The sequence below is a fragment of the Schistocerca serialis genome, chromosome 3 (genome assembly GCF_023864345.2).
Source record: "Schistocerca serialis cubense isolate TAMUIC-IGC-003099 chromosome 3, iqSchSeri2.2, whole genome shotgun sequence".
Taxonomy (NCBI): Eukaryota; Metazoa; Arthropoda; class Insecta; order Orthoptera; family Acrididae; genus Schistocerca; species Schistocerca serialis.
This window is the reverse complement of record NC_064640.1, coordinates 795,391,514-795,417,102: the sequence shown is the minus strand read 5'-3', so window position 1 is coordinate 795,417,102 and position 25,589 is coordinate 795,391,514. Positions and strand designations below refer to the sequence as shown.

At 45.3% G+C, this 25,589-nt stretch overlaps 1 protein-coding gene across 1 annotated transcript in view; it reads left to right on the top strand.

The window, feature by feature from the left end:
* Nucleotides 1–25,589, top strand: part of LOC126470637 (Fanconi anemia group M protein) — a 243,069-nt gene that overhangs the window by 10,323 nt on the left and 207,157 nt on the right. Inside the window, exon 2 of the mRNA XM_050098618.1 lies at nucleotides 13,864–13,926. Coding sequence (XP_049954575.1) covers nucleotides 13,864–13,926 — 63 coding nt within the window. The remainder of the gene's footprint in view (nucleotides 1–13,863; nucleotides 13,927–25,589) is intronic.

Genomic DNA, 25,589 nt, shown 5'->3' with positions numbered 1-25,589 from the left:
GCTGTGGCATGCCGATTGGTCTACACTTACTGAAAACAAGCTTCGGGCATTGAAACCTTTCCCCATGGCTTGGACGACCTCTTCACGCCCTTCTAGGTGGGAAGAGGTCGTTTTGGCCCAATTACGGATTGGACACTGCCGGTTCAGCCACCGCCATCTGCTGGTGGCTGTGCCGGTGCCGTTCTGCCCATGCGGGCAATTGCTGACGGTACACCACATTTTAACATCCTGTCCGAATTTTAATACACTGCGCATTGATCTTGGCCTGCCATGTACTCTGGATGAAATTTTAGCAGATGACCCAGGAGCAGCTGCTCGCATTCTTCGTTTTATCCACTTGACAAACCTGTCTAAGGACATTTGATTATGCTGTTTTCTTTTAATCCCTTGCCTGTTCATGTGCCTTTTATAGTGTTGTCCTTTTTGCACACACACGCACGCCCAGCGGGAGGGACCGCGCAACTGTGTGGCCACTCCACACAGCCTTAAAGTTTCAATTGGACCTTACAGTGATATTTGTGGTTGTGGGAAAGGGTTACAACAGCATACACTGCAAAAACTCAAAGACTGCTCAGGCGAGTTTAATATGACAAAATTCTTAGGTATTGAACTAAAAAACACATTATGTTCTGGAATATTAGTTCTGTCTGGGTAGAAATTGATTGATTACAGTAATTTTTATAAGAAAACAATTGTACAGTTTTCTCAATCTGTATTTTGAATTTTATGATGAAATTTATGGAACAGTACTGAAAAAGCATTATGTTTCTTCACTTTAATCTGAATAATTTTCTGGGGCAGTAAAATACTTGTGAACAAAAAATTAACTACATTGAATACACAGAGTTTGCCAGTCCTGCATGGAAAAGGAAAGTTGTGTTAGACAGAATTAGAAACAGTGTCCACATGCTTGAAAGAAATTCTGAAACCTTGAGTCATTATACTTGGAAGGATAAAAATCAGGATCATGAGGAGTTAAAAATAAATGAGTGTTAACATACTCATTGATCTTTCAGATAATCATACATTTTAGTCATAAATTGTTCTGACAACACAATGCCAAAAAATAGTGTTCTGCAGAGAAATACAAAGAAAAAAATCAGACATAAAGAAACAATTCCTGAATAAGGTGTACACCTGGGTAATGGGAAGAGACCTGATATCTCAGTAAGTCTAGGGCTATTCATTTTATAGTGGTGGAAAGAAATGGGTAATGCCTGTAACACTCATGAAACAGGAACCAACGAGATTGAAGCAAAGTGTGTGCAGAGTATTGGTTAATTCTTAGTAGAAAACACTTGGCAGTTCCACATAAGAATAGGCAAAAGTGGTGGAGAATTCAGTCCACGATACAACAAAAGCTATTGAGAAAACCACATGAAATGGAGTCTACACCCAAGAAAATGGATTGGATGTAGAGGGAAGCAGATGTTTTTTGACAAGAAATAAACCAATGGAAAATAAAAATTACAACTCTGAAGCAGTAGACCTTCATATACAAACTTTTATTCATCTACTGCGCTGAATGAGTACTCAGTATGAGCGTACCTCTGGGTTATATACTTATAAGCAGATGATCATAAGCAATAATTTCAGTTATTATTTTATCCATAGTAAATAGGTAGATTTCTAAAACTGTTTGTGAAATAGGCAATTCAGTAGCAGTAGTAGCCAGTCAGTAATTAAAGGTGATTTTATTTCACAGAGCTGGTTTCAGATATGCCATCCATCAGTGGCATGCTCATACTGGAAGCCCCCTGTATGAGCAGTGGATCTGAAACCAGTTTTATGAAAGAAGACTGGTGGCTATCATAACTCTTCCATAAATTTAATAATACTCACAACCACCTGTAGTTACACCGCAGCCCAGCAGTCAAGTGACGAGTGACTATAAATGTGGGAGTTATTGTTACACACTACTTCCCCCCTCACAGGGCTCATGACTCTTTTGTGAGTACATGGGTGGTGAGAACAGAGTCCCAAGCTTTTGCAGCTCCTTCTTCCTTTCCTTTTCTGTACTGCAAGCTCTCATCTGTGACTGTTTTTCCTTATCTTACTCTCTTACTTATGGTGACAGCCTTTTATATTAACTTGGCTATACCGTAGGTTCTGCCTTTCTTTCTAGGTTTGATCTTCCTTTCCAAATTTTTTGTAGTGTAGTCTGACTGGGTAAGAACACCTTTAATAGTTATATGGACATATAGTGTCTGTTCTTTCGGACATGCGGACAGGTGGTGCTAGGTGGGAATGTGGGTTGGCCAAGAGTCTTGCCGAGGTAGTCCCCACAATTGCAGTAAACACAGTGTCCAGGTGGTGCAGTGCTTAATGCAGATGCCTAGTAAGCAGGAGATGCTGGGTTCAAATCCTGGTCTGGCACACATTTTCATTCATCCCTGCCGATTCCGCATAAAGTCCCAAGGCAGCTGGCATCATTAGTCCCTTTCCTCCCCTTCCATTTCCTCCCCCCCCCCCCCCTCCCGTCCACCTTAAATTTCTTAAATTTACCTTTAATAATGCCTACACCATGCAGTGTTAAGGTTCATCTGTGCACAATACATGCATAGGCTCTTATTTGCACTTCAAAGCCAACACAGTAGCCAGCCCGACATAGTTCGGTCGTTATGTACCTTTTGGTTGAGCACCCAGACAACACGAGGATTGCACTGCTGATGCCTGAGCTGCTAGCTCTCCATGTATGCTAAGGATTAGATGACTGTCTTTTTGGTGCATCAGGACTCCTGGCAATGGTCATCATGCCAGATGACCATTGCTGCAGCTGGGTAGTGATATGGGGAGAGTCCTTGATTGGAGTGGGTCGCATCAGGGCAGACATTTGAAATTAAACCAATACAATGACCATTCTGATGTGGCCGTCTCATTAGACAGGAATATAAATTTCAATGTAAGCAGTTATAATCCTACAACTTTCGCTACCCTGGCTACTCTATGGGAAGGAGTAACTGTTTATCCAATATTAAGTATGCTTTTTAACTGATGCAGGTACTCCTACTATGACAAAGCCAGTATGTTTTGTGGAACATATTGAAGGTAAATTGGGAAAAATGCACAGAATATAATTCAACACATCATCTTTTACAGAGAACTTATGCTCCAAACAAACGAGGAGCTCAACGCTAATTTTGAGCAGTGAAGTGTTCATTTTGTTCGAAATGTCTGAAAAGATCCCAAGCTTAATAGAATAGATACAGGTGCCTTTATCATACGCTGTGAAGGGAATTTCCTTCTGGAAAACGTACTTGTCCTACCATCCACAAGGCCTTCTGATGCTTAAGTCTGTGTCATGTGTCATCCCACTGTGGAACCAAAATGTCGTAACTGCAGACGATCACTCCATGAAGGCAGTCCTTGTGAACAACCACCTTTGTGTATTACTTGGATGAAACACCACATAAACCACCAGATTGTTCTGTCATTAAGGAAGAAAAGAAAATACAGGAATATAAATCTGTTGGTCAAGTGTTGTATAGTGGGGCATGGAAAAAACGTGAATGCCTACAGCCTGTTGACATGATGAACAATTATGCAAAAGTCACAACCATCACTCCCACTACCTCCATATTTTCGAAACTGGTTTTCCTACTATCCTCTTCTCTTTTGTTTTGCATGGCATTGTCTTCGGGAACCAGTTCCTTCACCCAGCCGAGGAGCAGCTTCCTCCTCCGGCATCTACCAGTGATGGGGCTCCCTTGCAGGACACCTTTCCCTGGAAACCTACTGATCAGAAGCCTGGTACCAGTCAGTGACTGAAGAAACCATGGTCTGTGGGTCCCACGGCCACCGGCTCTTCATCCATCCCCACCCACATCAAAGATGGGCTATTGACAGGATGTCTGCCGCAAAGGAAGAGGAGGAGTTGAAGAATCTGGACAAGGCTACTCCTCATCCCCATACACCCCAGATTCTGAACAAATGCTCATTGATGTGGTTCCATCTTCATCAGTGATGGGCAGTGATTCTGGGGTGATGGGCAGTGATTCTGGGGTGTGACCAGACCACCTGGTCCCTTCACGCCTGTTTTCGACATCTGTAAGGTGATCATTCAGTGGAAGTTTAATGGATATTACAGTCACCTGCCAGAACTACACCACCATATTTCCTGCTCTTTTACCCCCAGTAAAGGAAAAACCCTACACTGATGACCATTCCTCAATGCAGTGAGGTTATCATGCATTGTTGGAACTGTGCTGGCCCTGTGAGGTTGTCTGGAGGGTCTGTACATTGAGTAACACAGATGTGGTAGTGAGTGGATTCCCGTTTGTACTATATCTTACTCCCCTGGAATATATGCCTCTTCATCCCAGGTGTGGGCCAAGCTCTGTACTCTTCCACCGGCCACCAATGGTCAACAACTGGTTCATGTCATGTCCTTTAGGGTGGTCTTTGTATCAACATGCTGGTTCTTGTTTAACACCTTGCAACCCACTCTGCAACAGCATCAACATCCTCTTTGTATTCTGTCACTTTTCTACTGCAGAAACTATTGGCTGAAGATGCCGTCCCCCTCCCCCCCCCCCCCCCCCCCACCTTCTGATTTTATCCCACTGGTTGTTCTGGGGCAGAGTTGGTGCTTCACTCAGCTCTCTACTGGTCCAAGAGAATTGTGTCCCACAAGACTCTTTACTGAGTGTCATACACTGCCTCATCGCCATAAGTGGGTTAGTGATTTCTGTCGGGCTGCTGGTCACACCTGCGCTGTATGTCAATGACTTTTGCGCTTGGTACAGATTCCACTCAGCAGTCTCAGCTGAGCACCAGCTACAAGGCACCATCAAAAGGGTTTCCACTCGGACACCTTCCATGGTTTCCATTTCTATTGTATAAAAACATGGGTCACACATTTCTGTTGTGCCATGGTCAATCCTGACCCACAATTCTACTAGGATACCCAGCACTTGTGCGTTGTTGCACAGTCCCTTTTTGTGGCCCTCGTTTGTTATAAAAAGCTTGCTTGTCTTCTCCATATTCACCAGCAAAAGACTAGCTACACGTGGAAACTTAACTCTCTGTGCTTCCATGTCCACACCTCTTAGGATGTGGATCATGCTACTCTTCTCCATATTTACCAGGTGCTGGTCTCGTGCCAACTGAACTATGGTTACCAGGTTTACAGCTCGACAACAACTTTAAATGTGAAACTGGTAAACAGTCCATTATTGTGGAGTTTGATTGGTCTCTGGCACCTTTCGGACTAGTCCTGTAGACAGTCTCCTTGTCGAAATGGGGATCTTCCCTCTTCAGTCCCAACTCTTGGTCTTCTGTGCAATCACCATTTGATAATTCCCTGTTTATCCCATGTATCCCATTCTTTTTGTGTACAAGTTGTGTTGACCCCCTGATATGTGCCCTCAGATGAGATTACCAAATGGAATGCACCTAGCATCTATCTGCTGTGTTTTCTCATGCAGATGCGCTTTGTGATATGTGTGATAGGAAACATGACAAGCAGCACCCTTCCTTTTGGTCCAGTTAACAACAAAAGATTCTTGATAGTCATAGTTGTCACTTTGGACGTAACACTGGTCCTAAATTTTACTGCGGTCACTATGTGATTGTTGTAGTTTAGGCATGAATTTTTGTTCTACTGTGATCCAGTACTACATTGACAAGGAAGTGAACTTACCTGAGACTGTTGGCCTAACATGCTCCCAAAAAGTTAAAAAGTTCTGTGGAAGGATGTCTACAATGTATATGAAACAATGACAAGGAAATAACAGACCACTCTTCAGCAAGTCGGATACAGTTGTTGGGTGCTCAGTGTAATGACAAGGGAATAACAGACCATTCTTCAGCAAGTCATATACAGTTATTGGGTGCTCAGTGTATTCATTCTCAGTATTCTCAGTATTCATTCTCAGTTCCTATTCAGTATAAAGCTTGGATCAACAGTGAAGGCCTTCATGACCGGATTTTTTAGTTGCTGATGATTTTCCAGCCTGTGTGGCCGTGGCCGTAGAAACTTTTCAGTTCCTGACATTTCGCCCCGACCTGCACTGTGTTTCTTCGGAAGTACTAATGGTGACATTGCGTCATGCCGACTGATGAATTGGGTGTTGGAGAGTGATGTAAATACTGTGAAAAGTCAGAGGCAAAACTTAACTTTCAATTGTCACCTGTCAATGATAAAAACAGTGATAAAACTTAGCCATGGAACAACACAGTCTCTCTCCCTTTTATCAAAAAAAGTATCTGATCTGGTCAACAAGATTTTACAGAAACATGACATCAGGCCAGTTTTTAGACCAACTAAGAAAATGTGTCAAACACTTCAATGTGTAAAGCTCAAACGCCCTCCTTTGTCAGCAAGTGGAATACATAAGATTCCATATACTTGTAGAAAGGTCTACATTGGAACAACCAAGAGAAGCATGAATACGAGGGTGAAAGAACATAAATCTTTGCCAACTATAGAAAACAGAAATCTCAGCTGTAGCAGAGCATGCTCTTCAGTCAGAACACAGTGGAGTGGAGTTTTCAGAAACCAAAATTTTATCTACAGTGAAAAACTATTATCCTCTGCTATATAGTGAAGCCATTGAAATATACAGGGTGATTCAAATGTAAGTGTACACACTTTGTGTGTGTAATGTATGCATCAAAATAAGAGTAAAATGTTAAATGAAGTTCTGTCTGAAATTGCTTTACTTCAGAGTTATCATGCACAGTGTCATTCACGGTGGGCATTACATCGTGAGCTACTACGCTACACACACAAAGTATGTAGAGCTTCTTTTGAATCCCTCTGTATAATCATAATGATAATTTTAACAGAACAGAAGCAGCCATGAAACTCAATGATATTAGGACAGTGGTTCTGTAGAATCAGTATATAAGTTTTTACCCTTGAAAGGTGACAGTTGATAGCTAAGTTTTATGTCTGACAAAGATTATCTCTGCTAATCATGTGTAAACTTGACCACACTCACTACTCACAATATTTATGTTGCTCTCCGATGTCCAATTCATCAGTTGCCAAGAGTCAAAGTCACCAAGAGCACCTCTGAAGACGTCCAGCACATCTCTGAAAAAAACATCAGGAACCGAAAAGTTTCTTCAACCGTGGCCATACAGTCCGGAAGGTACATCAGCAGCAATAAAGCTTGGAAATTTAAATGACTGACTTTAAAGCCCTCTACCTCCAGCCCAACCAAATACAAGTTTTCTACATCATGACTTCAAAGGTGTTAATTTTTCATCCACTAATTTAGATGAAGGCTAAGTAGAAAGGAGGTATATGGCTGTGTGGGTGGTAATAAAGAATGTGTAGGTAAGGAGATGTAAAAAATTTAGAGCTTGTTCTCCCTGAATAATGAGAGTATGTCCTCACTGTGGTATGATAAAATAGCATCCAGTTCCCCAAAGAAAAAAATTTATTTATATATTTTGGCCCATTAGATAGTGTTGAATGTAGGTATAGAATGTGTGAGCAGCTTGTGTAACAAAATTACAACAGTGCTGTTGTTTTATGTAGTCAGATATACTGCATTTCCTGTATTACTGTTCCATTATTCTGGGGTTATGCTATTTTCATTCATTTCACTGAAATTTTGAGGAAATGTAGCCCTATATAAGGCTACTTTTCTAATAAATACTATATAAGAGGACTTAACCTCTTAATTGGGTTTTATGGTGGCTACGTGTTTCCTTTAGCATTGTCATCATTCCCATCTTTTACAGCTAGCAACTATATCTCCTCCTCCCCCTCTCCAGTCAGCACAATTTTACACAGAAAATGTCACACACACATTCTTCAGTTCTTTGCAGGTAGGAATGGTTCACTAAACTGGAACTTACATAAAAACAGTCATATTACCCCATCTGCACTTCATATAGAAATGCTTAAAAAATATGTCTTTTAACAGTACACCAACATTTTTGAAAATTTCAACGTCAGGAAAGAACAGCATGAATGAGCCCTCAGAGCCTCAGCATTCATTTGCTGAGTACGGGCTTGGTGACCCCGGGGTTCTGGAACGGGGGCTGGTAAGTGCTGCTAGTCCTCTGTCACCATAATCTCTGGGCATGCTTCAGTGACCACCGAGCAGTGCTGCGATGGAATGTTGTGTGTCTCAGGGAACGGGGATCTTGGCTTGACTGCCCAGATTGTGAGGATGAATAAACCTCTATAATAAAACCCTCAATCTCAAGGTGTGCTGCGCACTGAGGAGATGCATGGCTGTTGAGGTGGAACAGTCATCAACGGGCAACCTCTGGGGAGCCTGCCGCACCTCAGTTGTATAAGGCTTACTCAGGCACACAGGGCTCTGTCTGAGTGGACGCATATTTTCCTGGCTGCTCATGGGACCAAGATGAAACCCATGCAATCTTCTTCTTCTTGTCCCGCCTGGGAGTACCCACACAGAATCCTCAAAATGAATGAGGGAGGCTAGCCCTCCTGGTAATCGGAATCAGTTGAATTATAGTAACAAGGCTCAAGGAGTCATAAATCAAAATGTGTTTTTTATGATTAAGAGGAAGGACGGGACGTTTGAAAAAGTGTCCCCCTTCTATATCCATGAAGGCTTGAAAGGGTTTGCTGGAAGCCTGAAGCCTGTAAAGCGGCTGAGGAATGGTTCCCTCCTGGTCAAGACTAACAGGGCAAAGCAGATGGAACTCCTTAGGAAGTCTGAAAAATTGGATAAGTATGACATAATTGTTGAATTGCGTAACTCCTGCAAGGGTGTGGTCATATGCTGTGATATTATGGACACCGACATAGCCGAACATCCAGCATCTTTAAATAAGATGGTCTTGCAGACCCATACATCATGCACCCCTAATCTAGCCAAGATCACACAAATTCCCCGTAAAACTGCAGCAGGTAAGTCCTGACTGCTCCCCATGTATTATGACTAAGACATTTTAAAATACATACAGCCTTAAGGGACCATTTCTTCAGATCCTTAAGATGTGGCAACCATGTACATTTACAGTCAAATACAAGGCCCAGAAACCTTGCTGTGTCGATATCGAAAATAATGTGGTGAGAGAAAGGACCAGATAAAAATGGGAAGACTGCCACAAAAACCCCATTCGTGATGCTGCTCAAGGATAAGACACCTCCATGTAGTATCATAGGCCTTGTCGATGTCAAAAAATATACCTAGAAGGTGATGCTGGTGTAGGAAATCCTGTTGTATAGTCGCCTCTATGAGGGCCAGGTTATCAAAGGTGGAGTGGTACCTCCTGAACCTACACTGAAAGCACCTAAGGATTCTAAGATCCAGACAGGGAGGAGGTTGACCACACACTCCTACATCTTTTCCATACAGCTAGTGAGGGCAACACTATGGTAACTGCTTGGGCATGTACGGTCTTTCCCAGGCTTTAAAAGACGAATTAAAATTGTCTCACACCATGAGTCGGGAAAGTGACCTGACGCCCAAATGGCATTCAAAAGTACAAGGAGTGTATCTTTGTTTCACCTTGTGAGGCGCCAGAGCATACTGTAATGGATTCTGTTGTGACCAGGGGATGTGTTATGAGCTGTAGACAATCCAGAATCCAGCTCCCACATGGAAAATGGGCAGTTGTAATCTTCATCAGAGGTGGACCGGAAGTCAAAACTACACCTCCCAGCAACTGCTCTATGGCGCTGGAAACCTGGATCCTGACTGACTGTTGCAGTAAGTGTGGCAAAATAGGCTGCCATAGTCTGGGCACTGTCTTGTGGACTGGTTTGGAGAGTGCTGTTCCCATTACAGCAGTTATGGGACACCTTCCTCCTCTCTCAGAAATTCTCCTTATGGTCTCCCATACAATGGAACTCTTGGTGGAACAATTAATGATGTTCAGGAACTGTTGCCACAACTTCTTCATGCTCTTTTGAATAACCTGGCGACACTTGCCCTTGCCACCCGAAAGGCTGCAAGATTCTCTGCAGCTGGCCGACACTTGAACCTACACAGAGCTGCACACCTAGTCCTGACTGCAGAGCACCATTTGTCACTTCACAGAAGGACAGGTTGCCTCTTCTGTTGTCCCGTGGACTATGGAATGGATGCTGCAGCAGCACAGTGAATCATTTTGGTAATATGATCCACTCATGCCTCAACATTGGCACAATGTTCAAACTGGGCCAACTGGCTATAAAGTGTCCATTCTGCTCTACCGAGCACCCATTGCAGCAATTTCCTTTCGGGCTCCACTCCATCTGGCAGGTGAATCCAGATCGGGAAGTGATCACTCCCGTGCAAGTCATAGACCACTTCCCATTGAGCAGTGTGAGCAAGAGGTGGAGAACAAAGTGAGAGATCAATGGCAGAGAACGATGCAGCTGCTGTGCAGAAATATATGTTCTGTCCTGTATTTAGCAAGTATGCGCATGATGACAAGAGAAGCCTCTCAATTTCTCTACCCCTTGGGCAGGTAGTTGCAGAGCCGCAAAGTACATTGTGTGCATTAAAATCACCGCAGAGGATGAAGGGGCATGGGAGATGTATAATAAGGTCAGTCAGGTCCTCTTCATCATGTGGGAGCAAGTAAAGGAATTGTTAATGGATGATGCACATGCACTGATCTGGCAACTGCTTGTAAAGTAGCTGTAAGTGAGAGAGGTGAGAAGTGGTAGTTGGTACTGACGAAAATACCTATGCTTCCTCCAGCTCTCTCTCCACTCAGGCCATCCTTTTTGAGGCGTACATAGCCTTGTAGCTCAGGGGTGTATGAGTGATGGAAATTAGTCTGCTGGAGACACAGACACAGTGGTCTATCCTGAGATAAGAGATGGAATTTCTCCACATGCGTCCTGAACCCCTGCAAGTTCCACTGTAGTATGGGTGCCATTTCATCAATGTGGTTTTAATTTACCCCTATCTTTGCACCGTGGAGGTGAAGCACTTTTAGAGCGAGGGGGAGTGGAGGGACTACCTGGATCTGAGGCATCTGATTCCATGATGTCCTCCTCATCAGTCAGACGTGAAAGAATGATCGCTGATGACGCTCACAACAGCTTTTGACCCAAACGTCATGAACCTTTCCCTGTACCTCCTTCCTTTGAGGATGAGGGGGAAAGGGGGCACTGAGAGGTGTCTGCTTGTCGTGTGCCTTCTTGACACTCACTAAGGAACTGTTACTGGTCTTTTCTGTGCCAGCTGTTTGGATTGCTTGATCCTTACTCACTTTGTCTTGGCATGTACACATGCAAGTACAGGTGCTGGTGGTGGATGGTCGTTCACTGGACATCATCTGCATCAAAGCATCAACCTTAGGAACAGGTTTCTGCACCACAGAAATGCACAAAGTGGTAAAGACGAGAGGTTTTGTTGCCTTATATTCCTTTTTGGCTTCTGCATAGGGAATCCTCTTAGTGACTTTCAGTTCCTGAATTTTTTGTTTCTCTGCAAAAACAGGGCACTCTTGGCTCCAGACTGGGCGGCTCGCAGAGCAGTTAACGTAGACTGCTGGAGATAGACAGTCAATCCCAGCTTCATCGGCTACCTTTCCACATTTCCCACAGGTCGCTTCACCCCCACGACTCAGCATTGTGTGACCAAAATGCTGGCATTTGTAGCACCGCCTAGGTTTAGGTACATAAGTCGGAGGAAACCTGCCATGATAGGCCATGCAGGGCTATGCCATGAAGGGACTCGGTTGGCCACTGGGGCGTTCAAAACAAGCCCCATACCGAGCGTCTTTGCAGATGCTGGTGAACCACCACTTTACATCAAGTGACAGTTATTTACTGTGCGCCAGGCATATAAAACACTGTCCACACCATATACTCCTGCATACCACATTGTTGCTTGGCCTCCAATGGAAAGGCTTTTTCGTAACCAGCAACAGGCAATGAGGCCCTATGAGGTTCGTGCACAGGGTTGCCATCTAGAGATGGATGTGGTCGATCTTCATGTTCTACATCGAGGTTTTTGCAGATTTCCTCCTTGGCTCCTCCAGAGGGCCTGACTTATTTTAGCCTTGACCAATTTTAAGAAAGATCATATGTGAGATTTTACATTTCAGTCTCTGCTTCTTAACATTTTAAATATGAATCACAGTTTCACAGTAGTGTACACTGATGGCTCCAAACAAAGGAATTCCCTTGTCTGCTCTGTAGTGTTCCCTGACCGTGTCACAAGGATTCTCCTACCTGTTGAGTATACCGTTTTCTCAGCGGAGCTCCATGCGATCCTGAAGGCACTGGAGCAGATGCTTCATATTCAGGGCAAATGGTTTCTCATCTACTCAATTTCCCTCAGTGCCTTAAACTTTTTACAGAGTCTGTACACAGCTAAGGAGTTGGCCCAACTGATATATGACCAACCATACTTGCTCCAGCAGCAATTAAAGCAGGTGTCATTCTTCTGGGTGCCAGGGCCTGTAGGAATACAGGAAAATGCACAGCCTGATTGGGCTGCCAAGGAGGCCTACGGAGAACAAGGTATGGCAAATTGCCCTATTCCCTTGCAGGCTGTCAGTTCTGCATTACATAGGAAGTTCATGCAGGTGTGGGGTGAGGAATGGCTGGCAGTGATGGACAATAAGCTGCAGTAGGTGAAGTCAACTATCCAGCTGTGGCGTTCCTCCTCCCAATTGTTCAGGCGGGATGAAGTGACCCTTACACATCTTTGCGTCGGGCACTGCCCTCTTACATATGACTTTTTACTACGGCGAGAAGATTCCCTGTGATGCTTGTGGCATACACATCACTGTATGGCATGTTTTAACAGAGTGCACTTCACACCATGATGCAAGGGCAGATGATGATGAGATTAGTGTGACTAAAGTTTTAAAATTTTGTGATGTGTCTGGACTCTGGCGTAAGCTTTTAGGCTGGAGGTTTTACTGTGTTGTGGAGTGGCTGGCTCTTCTTCTTCTTCTTCTTTTTTTGTGGTCAGCCAGCTGCATCCATCTGACCTGATTGTTTTAACTCCTTGTGTTACTTTCTTCTGTTTTGTTGTTGTTTTAAAATTGGTATGATACTTCGTTTTGTGCTTTTGTGTTGGTACACACATTGTTCTAGACAGTGTGTTCCTTTCAGTTTCTTTGCTGTTTTATACTCCTGTTTTGAGTCATTTTCTGACACTTGTCTCAAACTCTTTTCGCATGGGTGCTGAAGACCTTGCTGTCATGCGTCCATCCCAACATATCCACCACCACCATAAATGAAGCCAAACTCAGTGGGTTTGTAGAACAATTTACCAGTTTCCCTGAAAGGGACCACACACATGACCTCAGTAGGGCCTTCTTTTGTACGACCTAAGTGATCAATTTAATGCCTACAAGAACTATTTAGGATATTGAAATGAAATTGATGTTTCATACTACCGTAACATTTCGGCTGAAACTGTGTATGCTTCTAGGACTTGCATACAAATGTCATGAAAAGAGATTCCTCAGACACATTCCTACCCTCTTTGATCACGCCATGACATTTAGAGGTTGCATTGATAGAATGTGTGACCTTTACAATATTTAATTCTCAAAATCAGATGGAACATCATTTTATAATTTTAATTGTTTGTATGTAGCCATTTACCTGATCATTTGTATGTAATTAGTTTCAGTCACGTGTATATTTATTGGTGCATTTTTCACAATCATTAATGTATGCTGATGTAACACAGGCAGGGCAGTTTCCTCATGAAATTCTTTGCTACATCAACTCTGTATTGTGCTCCGAGTCTTCTTACTCCTTGTATCTGTTTTCATAATTTATGGTATGTTTTCCAAAGTTAAAAGCTATAGTATTGCTTAAACCCCCCCCCCCCCCCCCCCTCTCTCTCTCTCTCTCTCTCTCTCTCTCTCTCTCTCTCTCTCTCTCTCTCTCTCTCTCGCATTGAATTGTACATCTCTGTCTGCACAGTAACTATTTTTTTTAAATGTTATCTTTATCTTCTGTTCCAGTGTTCCCGAATCTTCTTCACCTACTGAAGAATGTCGTGTTGAATTTCCTGAAAATATTGTTGGGTAAGCTACTTTTTCAGAACATACACAATTTTTCAACATGGAGCTAACATTTATGGACGTATTGCCACACTGGGTTTCCCAGACCTGTATAGTCAAAATTAAATAAATAATGAACTCTCAATCCCCTTACTTAAAACACACACACACACACACACACACACACATACACAAATAATAAGAAATATAAAGTAATGGTAATTCCACTGAGACAGGACCTTTCTGCCCCACATGATTCTGAACTTATGTTTCCCAACCAGTATTGATTTCACAGTTCGCTCTTCCAACCCTGTTACCACAACACAATGGTGATTGCACAACAATATTGGTTGCAGTAATCAGTTTACAGTGTTGTTCTTGCTCCCTTATCACCATTCATTAGACAAACCATGACTCTTGGCACATCATGGGATGCCACTTTTGCAGCCTCTCCTTCTAGAATAATTGGTAATGTCCTCAGAGGTTTCCATGGTGCCATCACCCACACCTCTGAAACAGTGCCACCCCCTCTTCCCCTATCTGCTGTTCTTCGTCAAAGGTAGCTGGTCCCATTATGGTCTGAAGAAATTGTGGCAGGAATCTAAGATCACTGAAGAGATTGCCAGTGTTATAAAAGGCTGCTCCCATCAGTGGCCAACCTCATAACCTTTGAGTGTGTGTGTGCAAGGGCTTGTTTTTTAATCAAGCAAAGGAAAGGAGAATGATGGAAATGATGTATCTCAGCTTTCGGAATGCATGCATCGCCCTCCGAGGTGCGGGCCTAGCTGTTTCTACTTTGGACATTACTTGCTCATGATTTTCTGCGATATATGGTTTTGGGGATTGAATTCTACTTGCAGTGGCTTGTCAGTGACATCATCCCATTGTTTGAGCGAGGTAAAAATTCAGCTTTCATTTGTGTGTATAGACCAATCAGTCTCATCAACAGGTTATGCAGATTGTTGAAGAGGATGGTCGCATAGCAATTGTGCTGGATCCTTGAATCGCAAGACCTTTTGCCCATTTATCAGTGTGGCTTTCTGGTCCACAACTTATTACCTGCTCCATTTGGGAATGGCAGTTCAGCAGTTTTTTTTAGAAAGCATTAACACCTTATCACTGTCTTTTATATTTGGATAGAGCACACTGTACAAAGGGTAGTCATTAAGTTTTGATTATCACCTCAAAAATAATAAAGCTGTGACCATAGAACTTGATAACTGTGCTAATCCTTCTCTACACATTTATCCTTCAATGCACAACACTTTTCTGAACCACAAATGACTTGGCAGAGATCTTATTTGCTGAAGTCTGTGTTTTGCTATTCAGAAAGTGCCCCACTTGAAAATAACATTTTATTCCGGAAGTACCTGCTACAGATGGTTTCTTCATCTGAGGAAAGAGGAAGAAATCAGTGGGTGCCATGTCAGGAATAGAGAGGGGTGGAGTAAAATTTGATAGCTCAAAGAAACAGTATATGTCCTGTGCAGAATGAGCTAGGATGTCATCATAGAGCAAAACACCCGCTTGGCCAGAATCCGCTGATGCTTCATCTTGATAGCCTCATAAGGAGATTCTGGTAGTATGCTCCTGTAATGATATGCTCCCTTACAAATGTAACCTGGTACCACAACAGAATAGCATTCCCGAAACACTGAGATGGTCTGCCACTTCATTCATCATCATTCAGACACAGAAAATGTCTGTGCCAGATAAATATTGTGTCATATGATGGTGCTTTGTTGCTTCACACTTTCCCCAGCTCAAGATGGACTGACCCAGTGTTACTCCACTTTATCGATGGGCTATGCTCTTTGGTTTTGGCTCAGCTAGTGGCCTTCTACAGTACTGCAGCAAGGGTATTTCACTGTGCACCAGGACTGCAGACGTGTACTTGCAAGCAAACAAAAAATTAATAATATAACTTTTTCTGAGGTGATAATTAAAACTTTCACTACCCCTTGTATTATCTGTCACAACACAACTTTGCCATACTCCATGATTGGGGTTTTCAAGGTGCTTTTGTTCTGGTGTAACCACAAGTGCCAGAACAAAGATGCAGAATGCAAAACCAGAGAAGGTGGTGACACGATGTCAGCCAGTAGCCTGCTGACGAGGACTGCACCACGACAGGAGAGCCCCCTGCAAGAAGTGAATATAAGCGCCACTCCTGCCAGCCTTGCCCACTGAAATTGACTTCGTGTACAGACATCAGTGGACGGTAGTAGACCGGCACTCGCAGAACAGATTGTAGTGATCCATATCAAGTGCTTACTTGGATTTCTTTATAGCAAAGACTATTACTGTTTGCATGTTACTTGCGACAACGATGTACCTCCAAAGTTAAGTATTGTCAGTTTGCTTTATAGCAATAAAACTACTAATGTTATTTTCTTGAATTGTTGTACAGCATTCCGAGAATGCCGCATCCTTCAGGCACACTATACGAGACGAGTAGATGAGACCCAACAGCTTTACTGATTTTTATTTGCAGCATATTGTCATCCCTATGTTGTTAGTTAGTCTGTTCATTCCTGAGCTCCCTGCAAGTCCAAGAGAATTCTATCACTCAGAGCTCAGTGTTGAATGCTACACTTTTCCTTAGACCCACCAACAAATTTTTTGCACCATGGGTCTGGTAGTTACTCCTGCTGTTTATGTAGATGATTTTTGGATTTTGCACAGCTCCCCACTCTGTGCCCTTACCGAAGATTATAGTCATCTTCAAGGAACTGTGAGGATCGCCTTTTCTTAAACCTCCTATCATTGCTACCAATTTTTACCTGACCCAGACCTCTGCTTGGGGAACCATTATTGTAAGGTACTCTCACACAGTCTTTTTTTTTTTTTTTTTTTTTTTTTTTTTTTACTGTCTCTTCGACAATAAATTGACATGATCACCAAGTATCCACCAACTTAAAACAAGTCCCACATGTAAGCTTAACGCTTACCACCTTCATATCCATATCTTGTGGCTTGGTGATTGTACGACCCTCATATGCTTCTGTAGGTCACTGGTCTTGTCACAACTTGACTACAGATACCAGAGATATGGTTCAGCAGCACTGTCAGCTTTGTGACTGTTTGATACAATTAGTTATTCTGAGGTAAGGCTAGTCACTGGTACCTTTTATATGAGCTCAGATGGCAGTCTTCTGGCAGAAGTGGGAAGCCTGTCTCTGCAGTTTCCATGCTACAATTTGCTACTCTATTATGCAACTATCATCCAACAATTGCATAGGTGTTTTTTTGGCCAGTCAGGAATGTAACACCCACTCTCCAAAAAAAAAAAAAAAAAAAATCAACTGAGGATAGGGCGCCAAATTCATAGTGACTTTCACCTCCCTCCTCTTGAATGTACCCAATGGGTGACCGCATGTTGTGCCACAGTATGTAACCAGACCACAGGTCCATTTAGACCTATTCCAAGGGTCTAGACTCTCCATCATCCATATTGTCTTTTGACATAGTTTCCTTTCAGTCCTCTAAGAAAATCGAGGCAGTGAAATAATTTTTACCGATTGCACTAAAAATACAGAAAAGACAGGTTATGCTTTCATCAATTTTGAGACCAGGAACAACACCCTTTTACCAGATGAGTCTTCATGATGGAACTGAACTGGTGGCTATTGCTAGATACCCCAAATTCATCAAGAAGAAAACCCATGATAGCTTGCAATGATTCTATGAGCTGTCTGCAGGCTATTTTGCTGTGCTACCTTCACCACCTAGTAGTGTCTGCTTCCAGTGACCTTCTTTATGATCTCAGCCATACTGCCCCCTGCTGCCTCCAGGCATACAGGCCCCCATGTTGGGCATTCTGCAGAGCCAATTGACCTTTATATACGTCTGCTGTGCACTTTGACACCTCTCTCTCGGATTGCATTGATGCGGTCTTGTAAGATGTCTGACATTATTCTTCATGCCGCTGGTACTGCTATCCCCCTATCCATAGGTCTCCCTCATCATCGACCGGTATCGTGGTGGACCAAGGACTCAGCAGTTGCTACCCAGGGCCACCAATTGGTGCTGCAACGATTTAAACAATGCTCTTCAGAGACTAACCTTATCACTTTTAAGAGTCTCCATGCTAAGGCTTGCTACCTTGTTAAGCAGAGTAAAAAGGAATGCTTGAAACACTATGTTTCCTCCCTGGGGATGTGTGCCTCTTCAACCCATGTTTGGTCCGAACTCCGTAGCCTTCTGGGCTGCTAGCGACAATCAACTGTCCAGGATCTTATACTACATGGTGTTCTGTGCACTGATCCATTGTTCTTTGCAGAACACATCGCGAAACACTTTGTGACAGCATTGGCATCCTCTCCCTATCCTGCTGTCTTTCTCTGGCAGAAACAAGATGAAGAAACCCCCCTCTGTTTCAAGCCCCATCAAGCTGAATCCTGTAATGAACCCTTCACTGAATGAGAATTCTTGCAGACTCTTACCTCTTCATGTGACTTGCCCCCGGCCCGTATTCCAGCCACAACCAGATGATCCAACAATTGAATGTTTCCCAGAGGCAACATCTACTCAGGGTTTTTGTAGTAACACTGTTCACGTTTTACGTCGCACTTCACTTGGTGTAGACGGGGACTGTGTCCTAGGCATGCCCGATGTTAACTGACTGGGCACGGCCCGTGCTGCGTGAGTTGTTGTTATTCCACCGGCAGAGGTCGCGTATGATTTCTCGCGTGCCCTCTGGTGGACGGGACTCTACATGCGGCAACTACCATCCGTGGCGCGCCGTGCCGATGTGCACCTCCCGTGATCTGTCTGATGGCTACTGCACTCCTCCTCCTTCGGGGGGGCGGGGGGGGGGGGGGTGAAGCCACTGTGATCCACTGCGTCCGAAGGTGGAGCGTCGGGCAGGAGCGATGACCTCCACATCCATTGGAAGGCTGGAGTCGAGGGGATCTGCCAACCCTCGAGCCAGAACCTTCGAATATGGCTGGAAGTGACCCACACGAAGAGGCCCCTGTCGTCCCACCACCGGAGCCCAGGACAGAACGGGAGACAAGCTGTCGAACTCCGGATCCTGGTCCAGCTCAGGAGGGGCAAGACTCAGTGGCGGGGACGATGGGGAAGGGACGACCACAGGTGAACCAGCGTCCTGAGAAACCGGGCATGCGAGGGGGGCCGGCACTCGCTGGGGCATCTCTAATGATGGCGATGCCGGTGCTGGAGCTACTGGAGGCTGCCAAGGCTGAGAACCATCGCAATGCGGCGGAGTCACAGCTGGGAGAGGCAGTAACGTCCCCTGAGAATCCAACACGGGTGCCGGCAATAGGGAAGCCGGTGCCCGAGAGGTCGGAGGGTGGGTGCCCAAACGTGGACGTAGCTGATTTTGGTGACGATGTACCATCCGGTCCCCCATCTGCAAGGTATAGAGCCGGCGGCCATTTCGGCGCAGGACCACCACCGGTATCCAACGTGGATTGTGACCAAACCCACGTGCCCAGACCGACATACCCAGTGGAAAGCCAGGTACTCCGTTTTGCGAAGACTGGCGAGGACCAGGCCGGAGGAGGTGCAGCAGAGTCCTAGGTTGGCGCCCGTGGAGGCGCTCTGCGGGGCTGCATTCTCCCATTGGTGTGGTCCGGTATGCCGTCAGGTAAAACGTCAATGCCTCCTCCACAGAAAATTCGTGCACATACTTTTTCATCTGCTTCTTAAATGTGCGCACCATGCGCTCGGCTTCCCCATTCGATTGTGGATGAAAGGGGGGAGAGCAAACGTGCCGAATACCGAAGCGCCTACAAAAATCCTAGAAGGTCTGCGAAATAAACTGAGGTCCATTGTTCGAGACCAGGGTGACTGGCAGACCTTCCACAGAAAAGATTTTTACTAGTGCCTGGATTGCAACTTCTGAAGTGGTTGAGGAGCAGCTAACCACATATGGGAATTGGAAATAAGCATCAATGACAATGAGCCAAAAGCCATTGAGAAACGGGCCCACAAAATCGATGTGAACACGTTCCCATGCTTGGGTTGCCAGCGGCCATGAAGAGAACGCTACCTCGGGAGATGCCGGTTGGCTCGCACACTGGGAACAGGCGGCTACCAAGTGCTCAATTTCTCTGTCAACACTGGGCCAGTACACATGTCTGCGAGCCAAGGTTTTAGTACGGGAAACACCCCAGTGCCCCTCATGTAATAACATGAGGACCTCCCTTCGTAAACTTGCAGGAACAACCACGCGAGGAGCTGTATCATTGGTAGCCAGAAGGAGAACTTCCAAGACCGAGAGGCGGTCGCGTAGAATAAAATAATTACGAAGAGGGTCCGAGGCCCGGCTTGGAGGTCGGGATGACCACCCCTGCTGAATGAGATGAACTACTTGCCGGAGAACCGGGTCAGCTGCCGTTTCCTTGGTGACTCTAGAACTAGTGATCGGGAAGCCATCAACCGCTTGGCGGGATGCCACATCCAAATGAAAACACATAATCTCCTCTCGATCGAACTTAGGATCCGGGCCCACCGGAAGACGGGAAAGAGCGTCGGCGTTGGCATGCTGTCCAGTAGGGCGAAAATGAATGTCATAATTGTACTTAGAGAGGAACAAGGCCCAGCACTGTAGTCTGTGGGCCGCCCTATCCGGAATCTGAGAGGCGGGGCCAAATAACGATATTAACAGCTTATGGTCAGTGATTAACTGAAACTTCGTGCCATACAAGAAAGGGTGAAACTTGGTAACAGCGTAGACAATAGCCAAAGCCTTTTTTTCCACCTGGGAGTAATGGGCCTGCGCGGGACTAAGAGTTTTAGACGCAAACGCCAGTGGTTGCTCGGAACAATCCGCGTTGCGATGGGCCAGGACCACCCCCACCCCATGCTGCGAAGCATCTGGAGCCAGGACCAATGGCTTATGGGGGTCAAAAGTAGCCAGACAAGGCGCTGATGTGAGGAGGCCCTTCAACGAGGTGAACGCTCGCTCGCATGCAGGGGACCAATCAAAAGGAACACCCTTGCGCAGAAGGCAGTACAGGGGCCGGGCTATGGTGGAAGCCCTGGGAATGAACTGGTGGTAATAGGCAATCTTGCCTAAAAATGCTTGTAACTCGTTCAGCGAAGCGGGCCGAGGAAGGTCGACGATACCTTGGACCAAAGTTCCCAATGGCTGGACGCCGTGCCGAGAGATGGTGTAGCCCACATACTCAATGGACGGTTGGAAGAAGTTTGACTTACGCAGGTTGCAACGCAAGCCCACGGACCTGAATTTCAGAAAAAGGGTGTGAAGGCTGTGCAAGTGTTCCTTCGTGCTGCGGCCTGTGACAATTATGTAGTCCAGGTAATTAATACAATGAGGGATTGTCGATGTGACGTGCTCAAGATAATGCTGGAATATCGCCGGGGTACTGGATATTCCGAAGGCCAACCGCTGATATTGGTAAAGGCCAAACGGGGTGTTGACGACCGCCAGCCGTTTGGAGTCCTCATCAAGTGGTATCTGATGATAAGCCTCCGAAAGATCGATTTTCGAAAAATATTGGCCTCCCGCCATGGCGGAGAACAATTCATTAGCACGAGGCAAAGGATAGGTGTCCACCACCAATTGGGAATTAATGGTGGCCTTGAAATCGCCACAAAGACATAATTTTCCCCGACGATTTCCTGACAATAACGAGGGGCGAAGCCCACTCACTATAAGAAATGGGAAGAACAACCTGTAGGGCTGTCAGCCGGTCTAGCTCTTCTTTTACCTGAGGGCAGAGAGCCAAGGGGGCCTGCCTCGCGCGTAGAAAACGCGGGCGAGTCGATGCCTTCAACGTTAAGTGAGCTTCAAAGTCTGAAACGCGCCCCAGGCCCTCCTCAAAGATATCTGGAAAGTCTGAGATCAAAGATTCCAATGATTGATAGGGAACGTCTTCGGAGACCAACTGTATGGTGTCAGCGATAGAAAAACCGTAAGCTTGAAAGGCATCCAGGCCAAAAAGGTTAGCAGAGCTCACATCACTGACAACAATAAAAGTAATAGGCCGAGTGACTGATTTGTAAGTCACGTCGGTAGTGAATTCACCCAGTAGGGGAATGAACTGTTTACCATAACGGCGGAGACGCCGGTAAACTGGCGCCAACGGGGGCGATCCAAGGTCAGAATAAGTTTTTGCATTCAACAAAGAAACTGCCGCGCACGTATCTACTTGCAGTTGTAATCGGCACAACCGAACCGACACCTCGATAGAGTTTGTGTGCCGATGCGTCGGGAGCCTGGCCCGATGAAACTTCCTGAATGTCAACGTCCATGTCCTCTGTACCTGCTTCCTTCGATTCTTTTGAGGCTGAGCGGCAGACTTTAGCAATGTGGCCTTTTTTATTACATTTACGACAAACGGCCCAAAGCTGGGGGCATTCTGACCGATCATGATGTATATAGCACGACGCACAGGATGGGAACAGGGGCCGGCGGCCGGAATTCTGTTTATGCGCCGTGCGGGAGCGGCCGTAAGGGCCGGATTGTACCGCTCGCACATCGTCCACCCCAGATGCAGTGGACGCAGCCGCGCCGTCCTGAACCGCCGCGATGTCGCACCACGCTTCCAACTGTTGACCTGCGGCGTGAGAGACTTCATACGATTAAGCAATGGACAAGACTTCCTCAAGGGAAGGGTCTTCTAACTGCAGGGCCCATTGCCGGACCTCCCTGTCAGGCTGAACGAACAATGACGTCGCGCACCATAACATGGGCATACGACTCTTGCGACCGCTCCGTGACAAAATGACACTTGCGACTAAGACCGTGCAGGGTAGCGGCCCACGCCCGGTAAGACTGATGGGGCTGTTTCTTGCATTGATAGAACTCGACCCTAGCCACCACAACATGTGTGTGGCGGCGATAATATGAAGACAGCAATGTACACAATGCGTCAAAAGACAAGGACGAGGGTTCCTGCAACGGCGCTAGCTGCCGCAAAACTTGATACAGCGAGGGAGATACCCAAGACAAGAAGAGAGCACGACATACCTCCGCATCGGCAACATGAAACGCCTGGAAATGCTGCCGAAGGTGATGTTCTTATGCGTCCCAATCCTCCGCCGTCCCGTCATACGGGGGGAAGGGAGGAGGGGACGGCGCTGGAGCAGACTGCGTGGAGAGCAATGCCGGAAGCACTTGTTTCATGGTGCCCATGAGCTCCGTCTGCTGCTCAACCAAAACTCGCACTAAATCCTCCATGCCGTGGATAAGCTGCGAAACCGGAACAACGACGCAACATGCGAAAGAACGACCCTACTCGTCGCCAATTGTGTAGTAACACTGTTCACGTTTTACGTCGCACTTCACTTAGCGTAGACAGGGACTGTGTCCTAGGCATGCCCAATGTTAACTGACTGGGCACGGACCGTGCTACCTGAGTTGTTGTTGTTGTTCCGCCGGCAGAGGTCGCATACGAATTTTCGCGTGCCCTCTGGTGGACGGGACTCTACGTGCGGCAACTACCGTCTGTGATGCGCCGTGCCGATGTGCGCGTCCCGCGATCTTTCTGATGGCTACTGCAATTTTCAACCACATTTGGCTCACTGGTGTCTTCCCCTTGCAATGGCAGGAGAGCATAGTTATCCCCATACTTAAGCATGGGAACAACCCAACATCTCTCGACAGCCACCAACCGATTAGCCTGTCCAACTTACTTTGTTAACTGCTCAAGAGGATGATTAGTTTCTGGTTATGTTGGATACTGAAATCTCAGGCCCTTTTGTCCCTGTATCAGTGTGGCTTCGACGATCTACAACTGACCATTTACTCAGATTGGAAACAGCAATCCGACAGGGTTTTGCTAAAAGCTGACACCTTGTCACGATCTTCTTTGACCTACATAAGGTATATGACATGGCTTGGCACCATCACATTTTAGTTACCTTCCATGACTGGGGTTTTTGCGATCTCCTTCCAACTTTTATCTGTGATTTTTTATCCCAACAGCTCTTCCGGATTAGAGTTGGCACTTCACTCAGCACCTCTTGGATCCAAGATAATGGTATCCCAAAAGGTTGTGGGTTAAGTGTCACACTCTTCCTTGTCGCCATCAATGGACTTGTAACCTTTATTGGGCCTCTGGTTACCGCAGCATTGTATGTCGATGGTTTTTGAAATCTGGTGCAGGTTTGGTCTCTCCAAAACACGCATTATGCATTTTTGCTGTTGACTCACAGTACAGCCCAATCCAGAAATTTATGTATGCACCCATTGCCTAGATGTTGTAACACATGCCTGTTTCTTGGGCCTCCTTTTTAATAAAAATTTACGTGGCTGTCTCATATTTGCCATCTGAAGACTACTTGCATGCGGACATCTTGGGTTCCAGACCGAGCTGCTCTTCTCCCTCTTTACTGCACTCTGGTTTTGTCCAGACTAGATTATGGTTGTCAGGCTTATGGCTCAGCGGCTCCTTCCATTCTGAAACTACTTGACCCTGTTCATCATAATTGGGTGCATCTGGCTATCAGTGCCTTTTGCACTAGTTCCGTCGACAGTCTCCTCGCAGAAGTGGGGATTCCCCCTCTACAAATATGATGGAGCCAATGCCTTGATACCCGCCTTCAGATGGGGTTGCTGGTTTTTTATTATATTTATATGCCCAGTTCGGTAGGTCCAAATTGAGGAGAAAATCTCCAAGGTCATGGAACGTGTCAGCACATGAAATTACAACATAAAAGTAATAACAGATGAAATAAAATGTTGTTATGAACCCAAAAAAAGTCAAGTCATAAGTTTAAGTAAATGCATTCAAGAGTATAACATAGGAATCAGCTTAATTTTTCAAGGAACTCCTCAACAGAATAGGAGGAGTGACCCATAAGGAAACTCTTCAGTTTCGATATGACAGCATGTGAATTACTGCTAAGAATTTTGAATTCTTGTGGTAGTGTATTGAAAATGGATGCAGCAGTATACTGTACACCTTTCTGCACATGAGTTAGGGAAGTCCGATCCAAATGCAGATTGGATTTCTACCTAGTATTAACTGAGTGAAAGCTGCTAATTCATCGGAATAAGCTGATATTGTTAACAAGAAACGACAGTAAAGAATATATATATTGAGAGGCCAGTGTTAAACTACCCAGACTAGTGAACAGGTGTCGACAAGAGATTCGCGAACTTGCATCACTTATTGCCCAAACTGCCCACTTCTGAGCCAAAAAATCTTTTTAGAATGGGAAGAGCTATCCCAGAATATAATACCATATGACATAAGTGAATGAAAATGAGCAAAGTAGACTAATTTTCGTATCGAACAATCACTTACTTCAGATACTGTTCGAATAGTAAAAATGACAGCATTAAGGTTGCATTGGTTTGAATGCATCTCACTTCACACTGTCGGGATCTCCATCCTATTCACTGGAATGGGCCCTGTGTATTTCCTCCCTCACCACTTTCCCTCTTGGATGGTGCCTAGATCATGGATTAGGACCGCCCTATTCCAGGTTCTTAAGGTCTCTGTCACACCTATGATATTCTGGCATCTTCTACATTCCATCCTTGAAGAGTTCCAGGGTGTTACCATCTTCTACACTGATGGTTCTAAAGCGATAGATAAGACAGGATATGCTTATATATCTCCTACTGGCATGGAACACCATTTACTGTCGATGATCATGTAGTGTGTTCACAGCAGAGCTGCTAGCCATTAACAAAGCTGCCCATTTTATTACTCAGGCTTCCCTTCACAGTATTTTAACGTGTACCA